This window comes from Ostrinia nubilalis, chromosome 17, assembly GCF_963855985.1.
Source record: "Ostrinia nubilalis chromosome 17, ilOstNubi1.1, whole genome shotgun sequence".
NCBI classification, from domain to species: domain Eukaryota; kingdom Metazoa; phylum Arthropoda; class Insecta; order Lepidoptera; family Crambidae; genus Ostrinia; species Ostrinia nubilalis.
This window is the reverse complement of record NC_087104.1, coordinates 6,239,942-6,265,439: the sequence shown is the minus strand read 5'-3', so window position 1 is coordinate 6,265,439 and position 25,498 is coordinate 6,239,942. Positions and strand designations below refer to the sequence as shown.

At 36.1% G+C, this 25,498-nt stretch overlaps 1 protein-coding gene across 1 annotated transcript; it reads left to right on the top strand.

Annotated features, from left to right (window-relative positions):
• The first annotated feature begins 9,073 nt into the window (after window positions 1-9,073).
• On the top strand, window positions 9,074-25,402 carry LOC135079945 (uncharacterized). Its single transcript, XM_063974591.1, has 6 exons — window positions 9,074-9,603; window positions 15,923-16,191; window positions 17,139-17,352; window positions 18,180-18,326; window positions 22,518-22,658; window positions 24,922-25,402. The coding sequence occupies exons 2-6, from the start codon at window positions 15,930-15,932 to the stop codon at window positions 25,001-25,003; spliced, it is 846 nt and encodes a 281-aa protein (XP_063830661.1). The 5' UTR covers window positions 9,074-9,603; window positions 15,923-15,929; the 3' UTR covers window positions 25,004-25,402.
• The last annotated feature ends 96 nt before the right edge of the window (window positions 25,403-25,498 follow it).

Sequence of the window (25,498 nt, the reverse complement as noted above, 5' to 3'; positions counted from 1 at the left end):
CCTCTGAAGCTTACCTCTTACCACTTGAAGACAGAGGCAGTTGTTACATTTTACTATTACCCTTGAAATACCTACTACAGTGAGAAGAAGAAGGAGGGATATTTGGTTTATGTTCATTAAAACTTACTTAAAATAACAATGTGTTCCGGAATTTGGAGGTAGGAAGCCATAGTTCCTTTGTAGTTGCAGTTCCCTTCCACCTTTAGCCTAATCATCAGTTTCCACCAGGTGTGATGAAGGGCAAGAGCTTCCTCGTTGAGAATAAAAACATTTTCTGTCCAGTTACTGCTCTAAATCTGTTCTACGTAATGTAAACTTAGAGGATTCCCAATATTAATTAACTCTAAGAAAGTAAAAAACATGTAACGGAATCTCCGACTTACCACTTTAGTGGACCGATTACAGGAAATAGTGGCCCATTAAGTAGTACATGTTTTTTTGTATTATTATGAATGTTCAGGAAACGGCGCAGTTTTTAAAATGGTTTTGGACCTATGGAAGTTCTTTTTTTTTACTTAAACTTTTAAGTTGAAAATTTGATAGTGTTCTGATAAAAGCATAATTTTAATGTTTCGAGCAAAACTTTTGTATCCTAAATCAAAGATAGGAAGTTGATTATTTTTTTCAAACATCTGCAATTAATAACAAATCTGTCGAAAAAAAGAAATCTGAAAAAAGTCAACCCAAAAAAAAGATAAAAATGTTTAAAGCCTACAAGGTCATAAAATTTTAAAATATCACAAAATTAACTCTATCTCCTAAACTAAGCACAATCGTATTATATACATGGGGGTGATTTAGGTACACCTTGATGTAAGGAATCTAAATTTTTCTTTTAGACCTCACTGTTTTGGCCACCCTGTATTTTGCCTAAAGGAGAAGAATCGTTGGTAATAATCGCAAGGCTTTCAAGAAAAAAAGTGACTGATGCAATGCATCTTGAATCTTGCTGACTTGTTAGGTTTTAACATACATTTTCTAAATCATACCATTCAAAATTGGAGAGTCTACGCAGAGCTACACTTAATAACGTAGAATCGTCAACTTTTATGACTTCAAATACGTCGTTAGCAGTGACCTCAAAATGTTTGCAAAAATACAAGCTTGCATTTAAATTGACGGCTTAGTATCACTAGGTTTCATCTAACCTATCATTTGGCAAGTTGGTGGGTACGTGCGCTGAATTAAATGTATGGGTTTAAGAGAGCTTGAAAAACAGAAGAAATGCCTATCAGCCTCATATTGTAGAAATCTAGCTATGTTTAAAAAAAATTACATTGGCTGGCTTTTTTATACGTACTAAACTACCTTTAAATCCTGCTGGAGTGTTAGAGTACAAAGAACTCGAGCATTTACATCTGGATTCTGGAGTCATTGGCGTTTTAATGTTCCCTTTTCAGTTGAAAAATGTCCACTGTTGGACAGATCCCCCAAGTTTGTTCAATGACTGAACAAATTGATTGTTGAATTATTGAACTAATGTCTCAAAAGTATTTGCGATTGACGATTGCACTCAGATGCGAACTTTGTAAGCTAGCGATGGGAGGCAGAGGTGAGATGTTAGCAAGGCAGGCACCGAGTACCGACCTAACTGGATCTTTAATTACTCGAGTCTCGACTGCATTGAGTATGCAGGTTGTTCTTAATACGAGCTTATTTACTAAATGTATAAGGCTGGTTTTAGTGTCACGCGGACCGTCCGGTGCGGACCCGTTCCGCACGGCCAATCTGTATGAACTTCTAGGGAGCGTTTTAGAGTAATGCGGTCCGGAGGAACCGCTCCGCTCCCTAGCAGTTCATATACAGATCGGCTGTGCGGAGCGATCCGCACTGACAGTCCGCGTGACACTAAACCAGCCTAAAGGAAAGATCATAAATAAGTCACACGTCACTGATCGACAAATACCAAGAGGTGGAAGAGGATTTGGAATGATTTGATTTTAAATTCGCGTAAGTTTACTAGTTTAAACTACGAGTATCTACAACTTACCTACTTGGAATATGCTTGTTTTGTAAATTGATATTAAGCAAACATTCCCACGACAGGTATGATAAGATCATTGTGACTATGAGTAAAAAATGGTAATATATTTTTATTCGCGTAAACAAAAAACTTTAAAACACAATAGTCCAGTTCACCAAGTTCAACGTCTCAGACAGCGTTAACGCGATAATATCCATGGCCGACTAACATTGGCACCAAATTTTCTACGTACCTTTCCTTTTCAACCGAAGGACGTTCATTGCTGAAAACAATCAGCTCTAAGGATTTCCGTAACAACAGGTAGTGAATCAATCTTGATTTCATCATCATCTTCATTTCAGCCATCGAACCATGGGAATCTTGATTTAATATTTCATAGTGAATAATGTGCACTGAAAAAGTTTTTTTTTCTACTTTATAAGAGTTGCCTCTTTCTCACTCCACGTTACTGATGTGGATGTGACTTTGAACTGGGACTCTGGACTAGGGACTTGATTTTTCTCCATAGAGATAGGGTTGCAACCTTTTTTGACTGACACTCCGATGAGAGTAGGTCTAGGTAGGACATTTATGAAGCGATTTGCTATAGGTAACTGCGTGCTCTTATTTTCCTGTGTACCCTTGGCTGTTCCCTTGATTGTACAGTGGAAAATAAATTTTAACCGCTGTACCCTTGGCCGTAAAACCCAACCAACTTAAATTGTACACGTGACTAAGAGGACTGGCTTTTTTTTAATTTGGCCAAAAAACAAAAACAAATGAACATCGGTAAAAACAAATGAAGTAACATGGATGTAGATAAAAGTAAAACTTATTTATGGTGTGCGTCAGAACCGCGGGTGGGGTATCATGAAATCGAATGAAACATATTCTGGTATTTAGTAGTGTTTTACTATTATTTGATAGCGAAGATAAAAATTTTAGTACTTATCTATAAACAAAATTAAACGAAAAACAAAGTTCCACCGCCAACCTGACGTCAGGATGGCGGGTGGGTAGTTGAACGGTGTACAATACTTAGAAACTGTAAATGCCAATTTTTAGTATCTCTTCATTAAATTAATAAAATAATGTTAATTCTTATCTACGCCTTTTTATTTACTTGTGAAATTTATTTTTTTCAATGTCGGAAGACATACAAAATTTTTTTTTGTTTAGATTCAAAAGTTCTCTGATTAAAACAGCATTAAACGATAAATGAGGTGCACTGATATTTAATAAGTACATATCTACAAGTATTGCATATAATAATAATAATAATAATAAATAAATCTTTTGGACAATTTCACACAGCATAGTAGAGTAAAAAGATTTAGTAGTTCTACTAAATACAAGATAAAACGATTAACAAAGTCCGCCGCCGTCCATTCTGACATCAAGTTGGCGGGTGGAAATAAAACGGTGTAAAATGCATAAAGACTATAGATGTTAACTTATTATAATAGTCCTTTGGTAACTACTTACATTTATTTTAAAATTATAACTTTTAACATCTTTACATATTATTTATTTCATTATTTTTAATAACCATTCTGTGCGCCCACATGTTAAGAGTCGCGGCTTAGATTAAATTATGGATTGTAATTTGTACTTAAATATGACTAACTTGTTTTGTGAGCCTTAAATAAATAAATAAAAACCCTTGTTCCACATACTTTATGGAATGAGATCTATTTGACGGGAGGGATGATCGGGATCACATTCTTTATTAGCCATGGAACATTTCTCTCGACAGAGTAAGAGCAATGAGAATGAGAAAATGTTTAAAATTACTGCGTTTCATCTTTTTAATCTATTATTTAGGTACTTACCTACTTACTAGTAAACATTTACATAGAAGTTCCTCAGAGTAGGGGGCGTTGTGTGAGTTTATGACAAACGCATTCGATGTCGACTGCAAAAGTAACAATAAACGTATGACAGCGAACCTAGCGAAAACTTTCAAGAACTAAAATCTTCTTTGATGTTAACTAACACTAAGTCCTCAGATGAGAATTCCTATCAAGACTGTAAATTATAGTTAGGAATATTGGCGGATATAATAATATTATAGTTAATTTAGAGATGATTATTAATAAATTATGTAAACAGCAGTTGTTTTATTTAAATATTTATAAATTGAGGAACTTCTATGTAAATGTTTACTAGTAAGTAGGTAAGTACCTAAATAATAGCTTAAAAAGATGAAACGCAGTAATTTTAAACATTTTCTCATTCTCATTGCTCTTACTCTGTCGAGAGAAATGTTCGGCTAATAAAGAATGTGATTCCGATCATCCCTCCCGTCAACTAGATCTCATTCCATAAAGTATGTGGAACAAGGGTTTATTATTTATTTATTTAAGGCTCACAAAACAAGTTAGTCATATTTAAGTAAAAATTACAATCCATAATTTAATCTAAGCCGCGACTCTTAACATGTGGGCGCACAGAATGGTTATTAAAAATAATGAAATAAATAATATTTAAAGATGTTAAATGTTATAATTTTAAAATAAATGTAAGTAGTTACCAAAGGACTATTATAATAAGTTAACATCTATAGTCTTTATGCATTTTACACCGTTTTATTTCCACCCGCCAACTTGATGTCAGAATGGACGGCGGCGGACTTTGTTAATCGTTTCATCTTGTATTTAGTAGAACTACTAAATCTTTTTACTCTACTATGCAATACTTGTAGATATGTATTAAATATCAGTGCACCTCATTTATCGTTTAATGCTGTTTTAATCAGAGAAATTTTGAATCTAAACAAAAAAAAAATTTGTATGGCTTCCGACATTGAAAAAAATATATTTCACAAGTAAATAAAAAGGCGTACATAAGAATTAACATTATTTTATTTATTTAATGAAGAGATACTAAAAATTGGCATTTACAGTTTCTAAGTATTGTACACCGTTCAACTACCCACCCGCCATCCTGACGTCAGGTTGGCGGTGGAACTTTGTTTTTCGTTTAATTTTGTTTATAGATAAGTACTAAAATTTTTATCTTCGCTATCAAATAATAGTAAAACACTACTAAATACCAGAATATGTTTCATTCGATTTCATGATACCCCACCCGCGGTTCTGACGCACACTTATTTATGGTCCGATTTTTAATTCGGCGGAATTCTGACAGCTGTCATTTTTTGACAATTCAGATGTAATAAACCTTTTTTGCTTTGAATTATTAATAAAAAATATGAAATGAAATTACATCAAGTACAACTTACAAGAATGAATTATTGTTTGTTTTGTGAATTCAAAGTACACTAATTAAAAAACTGCAAAGCACTAAAATTCTCACGTCTGCCTTTCCGAATTCCTGTAGCCATTAATCATGTCACGATTTATATTTAGACAACGATTAATTGAAATCGAGGTCATCCAAGCTCAGGCTTTGAAGCCCATGTCAAATGCGGACTTAGGTCTCACGTAAAAATACTAAAAGCTTGACTCTATGCAAAACGTCCACGCACTGCCTTCACGGCGCATTTCGAAGAACAATACACAGTTTATGCAGAAGAAAATGTTGGTATTTCGAGTTAGTCATTAAAGCAGCACAAAATAATACTTCCTGTGAAATCTGTGCCGTGAATAAACATACCGTGTCCCAGTCAAACACTTGGTCCGGATTTCACCCTGGAGTCATTGTGATCCGGTGATTAATTACCATGACAATGAGGCTGTAAAATGTATTATTTATATCCCAAGGATATGTATGCCAGCTATCGCAAGTTTCCATGTTTCTATTTTGTGTAAATTAGAAACCTGACGGTTTTCAATCACCACAAAAGCATTAAAACGAGGCGGTTGCAAATTCTGTTTCACGACACACGAACGACTTTGGCTCGTCTTTTTGCTAATATTAAGTACCGCGGATTTCAGGTACGAACGTGTGTATTTTTTTAATTATTATTTATAGAGCATAAAATTAGAATTATATTAATATTCGCGTCGTTCGTGACATTTGCAGACAATTTTTACCAATTTCTGGTACTTTTTTGTCGATTACCTACATTTTAATTACGCTGCAGTCACTGTCACTCACTTTATTGCTTCAAACAGAAAATTATCATAACTTTTATTGGCTAGATCTTTATCTCATCATATCAGTTAAATCTTTATCTAATTGTTTAGATTGAAAGCGGTTCATCCCCGTGGATTAAAAAAAGATTTTCTGAATCACGTAGTTTATCAACATGGCTATCTTTTAGGATTTACTGTCCTCTACATATTAGATCTTCTTATGAAAAACTCGCACAATATTATTTGATCAAAATTTATGGTGTGCGAACTTTTCTACGTCTATATCTTGTTTACTCTCTCTACCATCAGCTAAGGTAAGTTACTCAGTTATGGCTTCCATGTTATTTTATACACCGTGAAATTTTAAAAGCCAAAAAGTAACACCAACCTATGGAGGAACAATTATCTAACTGGTTTATGACCTCAACGAACTGATAGTATTTATGGTAGTATGGTAGAGCTACATGAGTGATGAGAACGAGACGACCAAAGGTTAGTGGTAGAAGCTGGATGCGACATGTCGAAAACAGGGTTAATCATCATCATCACTTTAGCTACAGCATTCGGGAGGTTTATGTTCAGCAGTGAACAACTGCTAAATTTAGGCACTCGCAATGATTTTCAGATTAGTCAGTTGGTAGAGGCCTGCATCCAGTCTTTCTGCTAAAACAGAGTAAAATGGCGCGTATTGGGAGAGATCCTACGGCTATATGGACTGATGATCTGGTAGTTAGCATGCGGCCTAGGATTTCTCGCAAAAGGATAATTAAAGTCAATTTAATACGCAAAAATACATAGCACAAAAACGAATACTGGCTCATAATACACCACGTGGCCCAAAAATCCTGGACTCTCCCACTTGTCAAGAGTTTAAAACATTCCTATCTTGATCTTGAGGTTAATTTCTGGGTTGCACTGGCCATTATTATTCCGTGCTATGAACTGCTATGGCGTACTAATATGGGGGGTCAAGCCATGGTCTAACTGGATAGCCTTGACCGTAGTTCAAGAATTACATATTAATGGCCGCTTGATATAAATCTCAGTCTGGATCGGTTAACGATAACGCCCGAAATTCTACTGAAATACGGACGTTTGTGATGATTTATTATACAGTTATCTTTGCAAGTAATTTGTTAAATTAACATATACAACGCTTAATACCTCGTTATCGCGCTAAACATTTGTGATTGAATAATTATTTCATTCAGACATTATTTTGTTTTCTCTTTCTTTAATTAGTTGTCTGGCTCAACTTCCTGAAGTGCCGACTGTAAAGTATCAATTTATTCATAATGGATTCCATTATAATAAATTAATTGTGTACAATGCTTTCATAATTTTACATAATGATAAGGTTTCGGAAACTGCTGAAGTCTTGCCGATAAGTAAGATTGATGAATTTATATTAACCTTTTAACTAGTTACACTGTAATCTGTATACAGTACAATATTTTCAATGGATTACATATTTTCATTTTATCATTGATTTGATTCAATTCTATAAAGTTAAAAACATAGTGGCATGAATTCCTCCATTTTATGTTTAACTTGATGGTCCATCGCCCGTAACTGTTTTTACTAATTGATGGTCCACCATTACGACAAATTGATTTGAGCGCGACATAAACTACGATTCTCATTCTCTTCAATGGTCATGAAGATAGGAACTACAATCGTCCTCAGGTACCTCATCTAATAGCAGAATTTAACGGTCCTATCTTAGATTATTCCACTTTGTCCACCTGAATGAAATGGTTCCAAGGTGACATGAGGACACTAAAAATTCTACTTTCTTCACCCAGGTGAACAAAGTGTCAAAATGCCTCATCTTAGCCTCAATTTAGAGCTTATCCCAAATTGATCCGACCACGAATCGAATCTTGGGATCCACTTAGTTTAAAGCGATTTACCGTAGCACTGCTCTACCAGACCGACAACTTAATTACCATTTACTAAATTCAAATTCCAGAGTTTATTGTGTAATGTAATTCCAATATCATTTTCACTGTCCAATCCAACACGCAAAGTAGAGACAATAAAAATATGATATATTATGAAATTGTGGATGTTCAGTGCAGCAATGTCTACAAATGAGATTACCTTCCACAATTTTATTGTATAGCGAATTTCAAATTAGCAAATACCATTGTATCCCACCAATGGTTCTCCCCAATAATTGATGTTTGTTTGCATGCAGAACTGTAGATTGCCTCCATTGTGGTGTTTTATGAAAATGGCGCAATGATACGTCAGTCAGTTAGTTTGTCACGACTTGTTCCGACCCAGTTCGGTTACACAACTTACACAATCTGCGAGATCTGTACGGTTTTAACGACTCTGATTATCTACCTGAGATGACATCTTCATTAAAGTGTTTAGAACTCAACAAAATTCAACCTAATCTTCTCTTAGTTATAAGGGATCAACACTGTAGAATCGACTTTTCACATCACTATCGTTCGCCTGTAAATTTTTTGTTATTAAGAAACATAAAAATTTACTCGTAAATTGCCTCTTCTTACACGCATGTGTGTGTATATTAATATCAAAATTGTTATCGATATTAAAATTTATAGTCTTTAAAATTTACACATTTTAGTGTCACTTTAAACATGCATGTTTCCTCAATAATTTAGGTGGAAAATAATGCAAATTGGAGCTGTAAAGCAGGGTCGGTTACGGTTTTAAATTTTATGATTATGATGCAGTTTTGGCTAACAATAATTTACATTCAGGGTCGATAGGAATATGTTGCTTCTTTAAGAGATATCAATCAACCTTTCACCTATTGATTGAAATGCTGATGATTGAGAATGAGGATTTTCAATATACCCTTTTTCATTAAAACCTCATTACCCGATACGGCAAATAAATTGCAAATTCCGTGCGCAAAATGTGACGAGGATAAAAATTGTGAATCACTTTTTCTTAATTCGCATGACCCCAATGATGGGGTCCAAGCAGACATGCGAGTCGTAAGTCACCCATTATAGAAGCGAAGCAGGAAAAGGAACGTTGCTAACCCAGTGGCCAACTGGCGAGGCGACGTCGGCGCGCACGCCCGCTCGCTAGCAGTCGCCACCGGTACACTCGTGCCAGCGCTCGCAGCCAGATAACTGATTAAAGAAAAGCTGTTAAACAACTACGTTATGACTGTACCGTAAAGTGACAACCCAACGATGAGCAGCTCGCCGGCCAGGGGTGCCGCGCTCCATTGTTTTGCAAAACGGAAAGCGAAGGACGCGCCGCGCATCGCAATTAGGGAAGAGAGTTTCGGTGGCATGTGAATACAAAGTCCTCCTCGGTGCAGCGGACGTTGAACAAATTAGACGCAGCAGGATCGAAGGACGAGCGTGACGTCAGCCAATTGCGGATTTTGTTTAGGACGAACAGTGTTTGTTATTCGTGCACGCGACGGAAAGTAAGCGAAATTTTGGCAGCGGAAGCCGCGAGCGCAGTTACGTGCGGTCGGTCGATACATTTAGCGATGCTCGCTCGCCAAGGACATAGTAGTTCAGTGTGAGTGTTGTTATCAAGGACATATTAGGCACTTGGTGTGGTGAATGAATATTTTTGATCCTGCATTGTGATATTGAGGTAAGCCTTCATCTTGGGATAGAGCTTGTTAGGTTTCAAGCTACAGTGATCGTGATCGTGAACAACTGTTTCTAAGCATGTTCTCCTCGTAGCTACGAAGCGTTTAATTAACCCTAGCCTAATTAGGTAGAGTTAATTTAATTTACTTTTTTACAGTGTTGAAGTTAATTGAACTAATAGAAAAGCCGATGAAAAGAATATTGTTGATTAAATTATATCACCAAAACGGAATGAAATATTAAACAGTGTGTATTTCCGAATACTTGAATACTGCAACGAAACATTTTGCAGGGAGAATTGTTAATGTTAATGAAAGTAAAAACGATTGCCGAAACGGTAAATGTAATGCTAATTATAAACAGTTTTGTTTTCGTGCCAAAGACAACTAACAATTTCCTATTTTGCGCGTGGCTCATGAAATATGGATTCGCAAGCATTGAGCAATTAAATTGGGAGTTGTTATTTATGTCTTGGTCGTAAATTGAGCCAGAGATAAGCTGGACAATGTTGATTTTACGGTTGCATAATTGAGTTAATGCGACTTGAGTTACAACATAAAGATGTTTATCTGTGATATAAATTGCATTTGTTGCATCTAGCTAGCACCACTTAGCGACGATAAATGAATTGCATTGTGATTTATGTTTGAAGGAGGCTTTGGGTGTTGGTGATATTAATTTTCCCTCAGTATGTTCTGAAGATGTTCAATAGGTATCTTTATGTTTACTAGTAAAAATAACAGCGATTTGTTCAAAATTTTCGACTTTTAGCTATTTTAGTGAATGTAACATTGTAGCAGAATGGTTGTGAGTTGATGATATTAATATTTCGCATGTGACACTTTATTCTAAGCTTACTTGACTTAGTAAACCAGAACATGTCAAATACTTGCAAAACCACACTAAATAAGGTCATGCGTATTGCGCTAGTCAATATGCGATTTAGATAATTTTAAACTTGATACAACATAAACTTTTGTAAAGTTAAAGATTTAACAGTTTCGTGGTAGATCGTCGAATGCAATAAGTCAGTGATGATATTTGTAAAATTAATTATGAGATAATAAATTATCATTCCTTAACTCCAATCGAGCCAATTAGCAAAAGAACAGGGTATCTAAAATCTGTAAAAAATAAAAATAAAATTAACTACCTATAATTTAAAGAAATTTCTTATAAACCTGTTCGCAAACATCTTAAATGTATTAATCACCGATTCCAATTTAATTGTGTTTAAGATGTTGTACTCGTACATGTTTACGACTTTCTACATCAAATTCATCAGTAGCAAGTTCTTCTTCGAAGTTTTAATGTAATAAAGCAAGATATTTATTGTTCGTTGTCAATGAATCAAGATAATGTTGGAAATTTTCTCACTTGTCCAACTGCCAAATTTTATCTGCAACATTTATGTGGTAGTGGCGCGATAAAGCGGTCCTCGAGTTAAAACAATAACACATTTGGCGGAGATGAAATGGCACGATGCGTGCGCGCATTCTAGCTACCGTTAAGGTTGCCAGGCATCTGGAAAATGACTTACTTTGATCAATTTATTTATGCTTATCATCACCATCATCATCATGATCAGGTATTTTAGTATCCACTGCAGATCACGAGCCTTCTGGTTTATCACAGGCAAATTGAGAATTTTCCTTTAAACTTGTTCGGGAGATTTGCTGATGTTTGCATAATATTTATTATAATGATAAAATCCAAGAACTTTCTATGCGACTGAGGAGTTCAGTTGAACCCGAACTCCGAAAATTTATGTTATATTTAGGCTGCGTTTATTAATGTCATTTTGACAAACATTTACTTAGATATAAGTCTAAATTATCCTTATCTTATCCAATTATTTGTTTTTGTAAGAGTGGAAACCCTATTCCAAAGGTGAATCTAGATTTTCTTAGGTCAAGCTATTGTTTTAGACCTCATTGTATTGCTAGAGGTAGCTAGAACACATGCCAAAAGGCGGCGAACGAATATTATACAAATTAATTAACTGTTAATTTTATTGGCGATGACTCTTTTATGATGCGAACAGCTAGGGACTGGAATTCGCTGCCTGCTGCTGTCTTTCCTGAACACTATAATCCGGGTCTTGTACAGGGCCGATACGTATCATCCTAGACTGCATCCCACTTGTCATGCATCAAAAAAAAATTAAATTGTTAAATTTTTCTTCGCTCGTTAAGTAACTCATAATAATCTACACCATCATCATCATCATTTTAATTAATAATGAAAAAATTACAAAGATTAAAAGATCTATCTTGTACAAAAGCTATAATTTGACGATAAATAATTTATACTCTATTTGCTAAAGATATTTCCCCGTTATGTATAATGTGCGTACATCAATTAAATTACGTAATGAATTCCTTAGATCTGATAGGTTTCAATGAACATTCGTTTAATTGGCAGCGATTACCAATTAAAACACATTGTTGAATCGATTTATTGTTCCGAATCTTTCGTTCACGCAAACTTAAGTGAGAGATAGTGATCTATGCAAGTATCTTGATTGGTATAACATGTTAGCGTGCAAATATGTCAAGCAAATGATATTATTGTGTATAGAAATAGGGATTGTTGACTCTATCGTTAGTACCTATTTACATTTATTTTATTTTTGGGAATATTATAAATACGGTAATAGTAAGCACGTCATGACAGGCAGGGTTCAAGGTGATACCTAGTTAAGTAATCCATCAAGACCTAATTGATTTGGAAATGCGAGTTAAATCAAAATAAATAAAGTGTGTCTTAGATTTAAAGATAGAGGAAGGTGAGAAAATGTAAAATAGCGTAAATAGAATTAAAATGCGTTCGTGTCACTAAATGACCTGATGATGGTGAAGGGAAATGGGCATGGCACTTCAGGAAGACATCGAATGTATAGTTTTTTGATAGAGCGCACTAGCTAGCACGTTGCTATATTTGGTTTATCTTTAGTAACATGCTCAGTTTAGGTTTTGAGAACTTCGATGTTAATAACTAGAATAGAAATTTAAAAACACTACGGCAATTTACTGGTTTATTATTAACAATATTGGAAAACTCTATCAACATCGTTGTAATTTACATGAGTTTCTGATGAGAAACTGTAAATCTGCTATACCTTTTACGATTGCCATCCAACCATCCTTTTGGTATTGTGGTAGGGTAAATTTTTTCAAGTCCGTGAAAGCGCTACTGGGTATGCATACTAATGAATTTCGTGAAGCAACTCCGAAATAAATCGATATCTGATCAATTCTCAGGTGACATACTCGGTAGGTACTGTTGCGAATGAAACAGTGTTTAGCGAATGACAAGTAGGTTTTACGACGACCTAAAGATTGTTTTTACAGTTGATGCCACACGAAATGAATTTACCTTCCTTACTAGATTTTTTAACGAAGTATTTCGTGTTTTTAAATTGTTTAAGTAATATCATAAGTTAGCTATAAACGTAGTATTTATTACCAATTCGTATATTCCCTTCCTTATTTTTAAAGCACATAAAAATTTAATGCCACTGAAACTCGAACACGATCATATTAGGTAATTTATTGGTATGCTCTACACGCGAGATAGCATCGATCACAACAATCGGAACTATACCGTTCCACTCATCAAACGGTGTGATTTATAATCGATTGTAATCTAAATCAGAAACCGGTTCAAGTGTGACCTGCGAATCTGGTCTGGGATATTATGCGGGTCCAGGCAATCGTCTCACTTGACCCGTAACACATTCTGCAAGTCGGTCAACAGGTTTTATCCTGGCTACCTCACTCGGCACGACGACATTCCCCTCAAATTGTCTACTCATTTAACATTTTAAGAGACCGCCCACGATTGAAACAAATTATTCGTATTAATCCTTTATTGAAACGTAAATTCATCAAAACGTTACGATTTTTCAAATAAGTCGCATTCATCTCTGAAATATTTCTCGTTGTACACCTTTTTAAATTCTGATGCACACGGTGCAATGATTTCATAGAAAAATGGAGGCACTCTATGGTAGACAGATTTGTGTCCTAAAACTATAATTTTGAATGTAAAATGAGCTAGCTCGTCTGTGTCTTTTGATAGGGTATCTTTTGAGCACAACTTGACAGCAAACTTCATGCTTGATTTAGCAGGTACTAATGATTCCATAGGTGTAATGCAGAACAACTTCTTCATTTTCGTGGTCAATTTAAATTTAATTGTAACAGGGTAGAGTCTATGTGTGTTGGTTATCACAATATCGTCTTCACAAAATCCATGGGTGATGGGAGATTTCGACATGTCTAGTATTCGAGGATATATTTGTATCGGGTGCGGTAAGACTTCAGCAAAAACTTTAACAATCTTTGTTATTATGACCTCATCAGTAGTGGTATCACAAAACTCCAAGTCATAGTAATGGTGGTGGCTTCCAATGCGTTCTGGTTTCGTAAAAGACACATTAATCGTTGTTTTTGAATGTGGTTCTAAATATTTATAAGTGTTGTCAAACACAAACGTATCTACAGCGAGGTCTACTATATCTTCCACCACTAAAGCAATAATATCTGCAGTTTTGATAGACTGAATTTCTTCAGCCGGATTTTCTTTTAAAGCTGCCAATATTTTGCTTTCCGTGACTATTTCGTTATCTTCAACTCTTTCAATTAAACTCTCTGTGTTAGGACTTATAACGTCTATTGACACAATACTATCTTGGCACTCTCTGCTAATATTCACCATCCGCTTTGTTATGTGTAAGTGATAAGAATGGCTATCATTGACAGATATTTTTAATTTGCCAGTCGGAAAACCCATGTCTTCTCTTATTTGCCACAAATATGCTGGCGGAATATGAACTGCCTTTGATACGGATGCTTGTCTTGATAATTTAAATTTGCTCTGAATAGGAATACATAAAGCCTCAACGGGTGCTTCTTCTAAAACTTTTTGACCAACTCGAAAATATAACATGGAAGAAAACTCATCGACATTTTGAAAAAGTTTAAAAACGAATTTAAATGTTAGAGCTATGCCTGGATATAATCTTTTAGGAGTGGCTGGTATAATTTTGATTCTCTTAAAGGGCGAGTCGTCTGTTATACACATGAATCTGATGTTCATATACTCCGTTGTGCAATTGACAACTGAAAATTTTATGATTTGTTCACTAGGTGATGTGTTAGTAATGCAAATCTCTTTTGGGAAACATTTAACTGATTCAGTTTGATTTAACAACAACCATTCTTTAGACTCTCTTTCAGCCACCGTTTCCAACCCTTGAGGCATGACATAATAATCGAAAATTACTTCTTGAGACCGCAGAGGAGATATGAGTTTGTGTTGATTTATACAAATGCTTACAGGTAGATGTGATGTTACAACCGCTTCGGTTTCTGTTTCTACATCAGATTTGACCACTGGTTCTGGCTCTAGAAGTTCAGGCAGAAATATCTCAGTATTTTGATGAGCAATTGATGTATTTTCACTGATTTCTCCGATTATTTCTTCAGATGGATGTTGGTAGAAATCTGGTTCAGGTTTCATAGATACTCTTCGTGATTTCTTCTGAGCAGTTTCTAACATCCTCCATTTATTGTAAGTTCTTGCTAGTTTATCGGTAAGCGCAAACGGCGAGTCTCTCGTCGACTCCACGAGGATTTTGCTTATCATAACATATTTGCGTTGATTTGCATCTTCAATTTTGCGTTTGCAGTCGGTGGTCATGACGTGTAATCGCTTCACAAGGTCCTTCCATTGCGGCAAAGATCTAAAATCAATTTTATACTTCTTCTCGATGAATTTTATTAACTCTTCCACGTTTGCTCCGTAGGCATTACCATCTCTAATGCGAATATGATTGCACTCGGATATCTTCATTTTGAATACCCACTTTACAACTAGGTGAATGAATATGAAATATTAATAAAATATCTGCCTAGAAAACTGTTTATATTTATGTGATTTTATGTAAATGTCAGTAAATGTCACGAATGATTGATAGCGACGTGATTGAACTTTATAAAGGAAAAATGAAAAGGTTTTTTCAACGAAGTATGTTATTTATGGAAGATGTAAATACAAAACCTAACATTTCGGTTGTTTGATGAGATAGAACGTGTAATTTGTTATTTTTTGATGAAATAAATAACAGGGCAAGCAATAAAACCGTTTAAAAAGGAAAACATACACATAAAATATTGACAAAAGGAAAATACCCATCTGCGGAGTTATCCAAGGAGCATTACCTACTTGAAAAATTCTCTGACATGGTAGAGATGCAAGTTATTCATTTTTAATAATACCAACCCGATTATTAATCTCCACGTAAATTATCCCAGATTGGCGATGGATCCAACAGTACCCCGAGTGCTGCTCAGCATAGCCCTAGCCGCGCTACTGCCTATGGCATCCCCGAACGTCCAGGACATCCCCAAAGAAGACATACCCCACTCCCGGCAGAAGAGGATACTGTGGATCACCAACGATGGCCGCCTGGCCCTACCCCCGGGGACCACCATGGCCATAACACCGTCCATATCAATGCCTTTTGTGAGGCACCCGCCCAAAGGATTCCTGTCAAATATGACAGTTAGTTTTCCTTTTACAAGTAAGTACTTTTACGCAAAGATTAAGCAAAAGAATTTCACAATCAACATTTTGGTCCATTTTTTTACATTATTATTTGGATTCGTTGAATTTTGGTTTAGGGACATCCCACCACTGAAACTCCTGTATAGCCAGGATCTACAGTTTGGTCTCCAATAAAATCTAACCAGTGAAGGTTGAGTAGTCCCGAGGCAATCCTCCCTGAATCTTGGATTGGCACAGTGACATAGGTTATGATAGAGATAAAACTAAAAGTTCAAATAATATTTCATGAATTAAGTCTTAAGAATTTTGACTAAAGAAAAGCTGCTTTTATTAATCTTGAAACGAATTAAACATTTTCTAGATAAGTTTTTAGTAAGAGATGTGTAATCAAAATCATTTACAGGTACATTGAAATACACACTGGACTTCCAAAGTCAGTATTGGTATATTCAGTAGGAGTTAGTAGGTTTATAAACAAGTAGCAAGTAGCAATAACCCAGTCTACAATTTAATTTAGCTAGTTGTTAGACATTTAGAAAAATACATAAAATTTGACGAGCTAACTCCACAGGTAATTTCATTAGTAATAACATTAATAACAAATTAATATAGATCCAACTGTATTTAAACATAAAAATTGAAGTAAATATAAGTAGTAATAATTCTTGTATCAAAAGGAATGCTGAAAGTAATTGAGCTATAAATTATTACTTTTTAAACAATAATAGTAATAACGTTGTAAGTAAAAGCTTGTTTTTCAGAAGTAAAAATAATTTTACGTTTTTCCGTGCATCGTAAATTCATCATTTAATAAAACTTTCAAAAAGAAATAACCCACATTAAAAAGATATTGATCAATAGATACCGCTAATAATAAAAATAGTTACATTGAATTATCATCATAACAAAACCTGTTTGAAATTATTCCTTTGCTCTTTTTCTAAAAAAAACTTATTTTCACAGTCGACTTCGACAAATTAGGTCTGACAGACAACGAGAATCCTTACGGCGCTTTCCCGCCAATCCTGGCCCGGTCTATGGGCAGGGCAGCGTTGTCTATGGCCACAGACTATGTGGGTCAGTACCTGGAGAGACGGAGAGGGAAGCGCTCCGAGGGTTCCACGATCAACCCCGACGTGGAGAGAGCTGTGCTTGACAAACTTCATGGGGGCGAAAGGTGAGATGTTTTTTTTAAACATTATAAAATAGTTTGCGAACTTTGAGTCCAAGTACGATGGTTCATGATCAGGTCAGGATAGAGAATCTCAATGAGATTGTAGTAGCAAAAACTTTAAGATATTAAAAGCGTGATAGTCACAGGACGTTCACTGCTGAACATAGATTAATTGATGAGTATGCTAATAGATACTAGGGATAAGGAGAAACTGAAGAAGCAAAATAAGTAGCCATATTTGATAGCGACGTGGTTTACGATTGGTATACCATAATGATACCCCCAATTTCGAAGAATACACAATTTACCGAAGCTCCGTTAAACCAAAGGACTCGATTACACGCCCATAAAAGGACATACAACGGGTCCTCCTAAATCTGGGACAACAAAACCTGTACCACCAGGCCCACACACATTACTTGGAAGTCGGCACGTATAAGGGCCCCACGTGGTCCGACGATCGTGACCAGGGACTTGACTTATTGATTCGAACTTTCACTCTCCTAATAACAGACATCATCAGGTATTCCACACGCGGAGGCAGCTGGCTGCAGCCATAGGAAACGTCTGTTGGTCCCATTAAACATTCTATCAACGCTCTCAAATGAGGCGCCATTATTTTAGTGCTTTATAGTTTATATAACATCTGTGTTTCATAGTTTATATAACATTTGGTTGAGGAAAACTAAATGTACGATTGGGATATGCTTGTCGAATAAAGCAGTTTATGCAATAAGTACAAAGTAACTCTTACAGGGCTGTGATTTTTAGATAGACAAGTGATTCTGTTATTAAATTGCCATTGGTTTATCCTCTTTTTTTCTTTTCAGAGCCCTTTTGTACGGCATTGCTGAGGATCTCCTGGCAAACTTCGGCTTATCAGGCAAGGAGTGCCTGTTGCGGGCTATCTGTGAGATACAGGCCCATCCTCTTAAGAATTTCGGTTTCGTTGGAGAAATTATGAAGTTATTCTTTACGTGAGTGAGATTGTTGATTACTATCTGATGTTGATCTAAAGTTCATGTCTATTTTACTTCCATTTACCAAATTTTATCTTCGCTGGTCGGCTGGTACCTGTACTTCACAACAGTCAGTTCAATTTTGCTACTTAAAATAATTTGTATAGAGATAGCTTTAGCACAGATAATATAATACTAGTACAGATGCATCATCCCATACTCGAAATGTGGCCGACCTAAGTCTTGAAACTGCTCGGGCCCGCTTGGTTTCCTAGTGGTGATAACAGATCGCGCTAGTGTGCCGCAGCGGACTTGACCGTCCCGCGGTTTGCGACCCGCTAATGCTTTCTATTCTAGCAACTTGAGCGGAGTATTTATTTGGCGTGCTATATCAAAAGATGGCGCTAAAGCCAATAAGTTTACTGCTTTGTTTATGAAGGCATGTAACTAAGCAAAAAACAGATTAGAGACGCTATTGAAAATTTCGACACGGTATAATAATGTCCAAGTAGCACAACGATCACAGCCGACGCTCAATATCCAGCACCGTGGGTTCGTATCCCGCTACAAATTATCATCATAAAACTCCATTTTGTTTTATTTTATTAGGTATATAAAACAGGAAAATATCGAAACATGCAGTAATAAAGGTAGATATCAATAAAAAACTTATTTTTTCCATAAAAATATTCAGAAATAATTATTATGTAAAAAAACATAACCCTCCTTCTGGAGCAGTCAAGTAAATATCAAATGAACTGTTCGTAAAAAATACAAAATCCAGTTTTAGTTTTTCGTACTCGTATCGTAGTTTATTCAAAAATATGCCTACATTTTAATCGACTTGCACATACAGGTTTAAGATTTAGGATTATCTGTGATTTAGGTTTAGGTTTTTTGTTGCATTCGTTTGCGCGTCACTCGCGACAATAATAGCACCTACCTATTTATTTACGAGTAATAATACCGCGCTGGCACAAAATATACCTAGGTGGCAAAATCTGGGGGCACGGCAGTGCCCCCACCAAGTCGAGCAAAAAAGCGGCACGGCCGTACCATCCTTTTCTCGAAGCAATTCAGGCCATTTTCGACTGCCTGTAACTTCGTTGTGGATAAAACTAGAAGGCTGAATTTTCATTAGCTATGCAGGCATTGTAAAGACACGGTATATTTAAAATTTCATTCAATTTGAACCAGTAGTTTAGGAATTATAACGGGTCAAAGTTACTTAATTTTGTCACTCACTGACTCACTGACTCACCGATCATCAAAATTCTAAGGCACTTCTAGCAGACCTAGAAGCTTCAAATTTGGAATATAAGTAGTGTTTGGTGTATGAATCAAGGAAAAACTTAAATATTTGGGGGCACGGTAGTGCAACCGCCAAGTCGAGTAAAATTTTTCAATTTCGGTCCAGTTTTCTAGATACATAACTGCTGTCTACAAAATACAAAAAGAAATGAGATCCCATCAAAAACAATACTTGTCAAAAAAACCAAGTCTCGCAACTCAGTTGTTCTACGGTAAAAAGTTGTGAGATCCATGTAATACCAAGTCCAGGCCAGGAAATCTTTAACGTTTTACATAAATATATTGACTTGGCCATCGCACTAAATAATTTAATTTACACGTGTTTTCATGCGATGGCCAAGTCAATATATTTATGTAAAACGTTAAAGATTTCCTGGCCTGGACTTGGTATTACATGGATCTCACAACTTTTTACCGTAGAACAACTGAGTTGCGAGACTTGGTTTTTTTGACAAGTATTGTTTTTGATGGGATATTATTTACTTATTTAATTATTATTTTACTGATGTTTTATTCCTTCTCTCTCTCTATTTATCGTCGCCGAACACGTAGAATTTCGTCCAATGACACCATGCTACCCATCCTTATCACTCGCGCGTAATTGTATTGCTGTCGCGCTCGCTCACTCACTTTGACGGCCCGTCCCCGTCGTACGGGCTCGGCGACCGGACTACAGCATCATTTTCGATTCACTTACACGTGCTGCGTGAATGGCTGGCATGCATACCTACTAAGTATATTGACGTTACTGGGATCGGGAGTAGCCCCAATGGATGGGTACCTGCCTACCAAGCTTGTTTTCATTTAGCGCGCGACACTGGTCTTTTTAAATAAGTAGGTAGATAAGATTAATAATTCATAAATTAATCGTGTGCGTTACATCAGCGACATGGTGACGCTGGTCGGAATGTGCTTATGTGGAGGGGTTGGTGCCTTGTATCCTGTAAATGTGTCGAGAGTCTACCATTTGTACCTACCCGGTAAGGTTGCGGAGTACTTAATTGGTGAAAATGGGATTCCGCTGCGGTAATGCTTCCTATTTTCTTCAATTACTCCGAAATCTTATTGGGCAAAAATGCTAGATTCTCGTCTCGGCACATTTACAGGATTTAAGGCTCTACCTTTTCCATGACATAAGCACATCTTGATCAGCGTCACCATTATCGTCGCTTGCCTCTCTAACTGACGTAACTGACATTTTGCAAAATTTTCAGGCGATTAGATAGATCGATTCGTCTTGCGAAATTAATTAAGATGGCGTAGATAACTCCGTTTCGAAAAAAATGTCAGATACGTCACTTAGAGAGGCAAGCGACGATATCTCTGAGGTAACGCACACGAATGAATCTGCATTTTGATTTTAAATAAGTGAAATACAACTTGATGCAGACTGACATGTATTTGGGAGAGAACTTGCTTAAGGATAATTACCTACTGTCTACCGTAACATTCGCTGCCTGCCGCTCGCGCACCCTGCTTCTAATTTCAAGGACGCCAATCCAATGTGCCGCGCGGTCGCGTCTCGGCGTGGCCAGCTAGTAGGTAGGTAAATTATGATGCGTCGCCGCAGAGTAGCCGGCTATGGAGCGTGCGAGTGAGACAGCAAAGCTCTCACTTTGTTTATGTTTTGGCCGAATTTAATAATTAACAATGGAATTAAACAGGGGATTAACAATGGGTTCACTTTAATAGGTACTAGGTTAAGATTTTTTTTATTTGCTATACATATCTTAAAATAAATTAAATGAGTAAAAAAACATTAACTGCACCTCTGCACCGCACTTACCTACTAACAGCTCTCTGCGTGGCTGAAAGGTTGACTGGCGGATAATGCTCTTAACATTATGAACAAAAGGTGGACCTTAAACATTATTATCGGCAATACAGTTTATAACCGACTACACCAGAAAAAGGGTTATGTTTTTCCAGTGTATGTAGGTCTTTAGATTAAGATTCGTCTTAATTATTATTGTGAGTGACACTGGGTAGGTTATCATAATTGGAAAGAATTGGAAGGAAAACAATCGAACCTTTTATAGCCACGATAGCCGAACGGTGAAGGGGTCGGAGTGGCCGACTCGAGATCCGGGGAACGCGGGTTCGAATCCCACCGCCGCTCGACTATTGTGGTGAGCCCACTCGTAACACAAGCTCATTTAGTTTAACACGAGGGGCTAATGGGACTATTAGTAATATTTGGAATACAAATTGCTAATAATCTTAAATAAAATAATCAAAATTGTCGATTTTAGGCGCCACAATGTTAGACAAATTATAGCCAAACTTTCGTAATGCTAATTTGTGTTTCTTTCATTTTTATTTGAATGTAGATGTTTTTTTTTGCATTTTACAAGAAATATGACAATTAATAAAAATAATAATTTGTTGCAAAACCAAACCTATTTTAGTATTTTTATAAGTGACGAAATAAAACAGCAGCGATGAGCGCCATCTATTACATCATTTGTAACTAAATGCTACTTCGACAGCGCCGCAAAAACGATTGCTTAAGACTTCAGTTTTTACTAAAGATAAAATTTTATTATATGAAGAAATATTGTTTATTTGAATCATTCACTGTGTTTAAATGAACAAATTAATGTGTAAAACATTTTTTCATTATAGTTTACTGAGCATTAGTGACTTTTTACAAACGTCTTCAGAAATTCGATACTTATGTCGCCATCTAGTGAGATTGATTTGGAATGATTCAAGATTTATAGGCATCGGGTTCCCGTGGCTTTAGGCACAGGAACAAAACGTAGGATAGTTTTTATCCCGCTTTTCGAAAGGGATTACGCTCGTGATAAAATCTATTTGTGGAAAACCGACATTTATAAGGCATAATTCGGGCATAGTTTTTTTTCTATCAGGGTGCATACAGTTTTCCTTTTTCAGTCCAAGCAAATCCCCATACGCAAATCTTCTAGAAGAGTATGTGGAGGCAGAACGAGCTGGCAGTCAGGCTGGGGGCGAGTGCTGGCCATATTTCCGACTTTGCCCTAAGAGTATCTTCCAATCATCGCCCAACAAATACTCGTAAGTACCTACACACACTTTTGTTAACTATATTTTCATAGACCACAATGAGTACCCTTATGATAAACATAACAGGGTGTCCCAAAAACAATGGATAACCCTGTAACCATCGATAGGCCTCGCCATGGTCTCCCTAACGTCCAATTTTGACCCCAGTAAAAATATCACCGTTTTCAAGATTTTTAAGGTTTTGTGCATTTTTAGAAAATTGCCACCTGCGATTACTTTTTCTCATGCCATTTCTACAAATGAGGATACTTTTCAATCTAGTTTTTTTCTTTATCACAAGGGATAGTTGGGCTATCAAAAGAAAAGGTTAAAGTTCAACAAACTAGTTTACAAGTATGAAAATTTTAAGAAATTGCAGAGAAGAAGGAAAAATTAATTCATTGTCTTGCACTTTTAATCAGCCATCGTGTAAAAAAAATGTAGGAAGACCATCGTGCCCATTACCTTAAAAACTTCCTTGGTTAATTGAGATTCTAAAAAGGTATCACAAGCCTATGCATTCTGTATTATTTTTATCTTATGGCTACTTGAATAGCAACTAGTATGAAAACTGCAAAAATGAGTCTTTTTCATAATAGTTAAACTAGGACTGCATAGTGGCATTAAATACAAATGGATAATTTTTAGCGTAGTAATTTAAATAAAGCAACATTTTATCATCATCATCATCGTCATTTCAGCCATAGGACGTCCACTGCTGAACATAGGCCTGTACCCCAATGATTTTCATAGTGACCGCTTGGTAGCGGCTTGCATCCAGCACCTTCCTGCTTACCTTTATGAGGTCGTCGGTCCACTTTGTAGGTGGATGTCCTACGATGCGCTTTCCGGTACCTAGCCTCCACTTGAACCCTGTTGCCCCATTGGCCGTCAGTTCTGCGTTTTTGTGATTACTTAATTTTTGTTTTAAACCTCATAAATGTGCCTATAGAGAGATACCCGTGATAATCGGTTCGAAAACGTGTATTTTTTGCACAGCGTGCTATGGAAGGGGCTATGCTCGGGTTTTTTTACGAAACCGTATCAGAAATTAGGAGATCCGTAAACGAACTAAAGTCGCTGACATAGCCCGATGGGTCAGCAAGCTGAAGTGGCAATGAGCAGGGCACAGTAGTTTGCAGAACTGAGGCAGCAGGGTTCAAATGGAGGCTACGTACCGGAAAGCGCATCGTAGGACGTCCACCTACAAAGTCCGACCGACCTGACCGACGACCTCATAAAGGTAAGCAGGAAGGTGCTGGATGCAGGCCGCTACCAAGCGGTCATTATGAAAATCATTGGGGTACAGGCCTATGTTCAGCAGTGAACGTCCTATGACTGAAATGATGATGATGATGATGATAAAATGTTGCCTTATTTAAATTACTACGCTAAAAATTTTCCATTTGTATTTAATGCCACTATTCAGTCCTAATTTAACTATTATGAGAAAGACCAATTTTTGCAGTTTTCATACTAGTTGCTATTCAAGTAGCCATAAGATAAAAATAATACAGAATGCATAGGCTTGTGATACTTTTTTAGAATCTCAATTAACTAAGGAAGTTTTTAAGGTAATGGGCACGATGGTCTTCCTACATTTTTTTTACACGATGGCTGATTAAAAGTGCAAGACAATGAATTAATTTTTCTTTCTTCTCTGCAATTTCTTAAAATTTTCATACTTGTAAAGTAGTTTGTTGAACTTTAACCTTTTCTTTTGATAGCCCAACTATCCCTTGTGATAAAGAATAAAAATAGGTTGAAAAGTATCCTCATTTGTAGAAATGGCATGAGAAAAAGTAATAGCAGGTGGCAATTTTCTAAAAACGCACAAAACCTTAAAAATCTTGAAAACGGTGATATTTTTACTGGGGTCAAAATTGGACGTTAGGGAGACCATGGCGAGGCCTATCGATGGTTACAGGGTTATCCATTGTTTTTGGGACACCCTGTATACTAACCTTATGAAAACCCTAATGATTTCCTTGAAATAATTAAGGCAACCCGTAGACTACAGACTTTAGATCGGCCGAGAGTTTGCGTCGGCTTTTAATTTGTATGAGGAATCAGCCGATATACCAAATCAGTGTGCGTACTTTCATGTTAATACTGAATTACTAATTAAACTATCCGTCGACAAAAAGTCTATAAGTCTGATGGGTGTCTAAAAAGTAATATTTTATTAAATTTTAAAGAATTTTAAGACTAATAAACCATTCATAAACAATTCAGTAGTTGCATCTTCAAATCCTATTCTTACATATTGTTACAGAAAAGACGCAGAAGACCTTCACAGGTTTCAAAACGAACACAACATAGAAGAGAACAATATAGAAGAAGTACAAGCAATGTAGACAATTGTAGTGATTTCACGAAGGCGCGTGAGCCAGTAGAACCCAAATGTAGTGGTAGTGTACTAGTGTCCGACCAAAGTTGTTTGTAAAAGTGTATTTATTGTTTATATCTAAGTGCCATTCTTATCTTTTAGTTAATTGTTTGGAGTTTAACCTATTTCTATACCACCCAAAGATTCGAGAAACCTAACTTGTGCTTCCAAATGCTTATCTTAAATCCAATGCCCGCTTTTATTTGTTGGGGTTTTAATTTATATTCTAACGTTAATTTAATTGTATTTATGTTATGTTGCTCATTTTATTGTTACTGTTGCATTTTTAATTGTAAGAACATCTTGGAAGTCCTACGTAGCTAGTGATTTTTAAAAATTGTTAGGATTAAATTGTTCGTACATATCACCTGTCAGTTTTCTTTCTACATCAAAAAATCTAGTCCGTGAAAATACCAATTTTCAGCTTCGTTGCTCAAAAATAAATAGTACCTAATTATTACAT

Excerpts from the sequence above, each read along its gene's own strand:
- LOC135079945 (XM_063974591.1), top strand. The coding sequence starts at position 15,930 with ATGGATCCAACAGTACCCCGAGTGCTGCTCAGCATAGCCCTAGCCGCG. Across the intron at positions 18,327-22,517 it reads ATTATGAAGTTATTCTTTAC|TCCAAGCAAATCCCCATACG; the intron begins GTGAGTGAGATT and ends TTCCTTTTTCAG. Across the intron at positions 22,659-24,921 it reads TCATCGCCCAACAAATACTC|AAAAGACGCAGAAGACCTTC; the intron begins GTAAGTACCTAC and ends ATATTGTTACAG.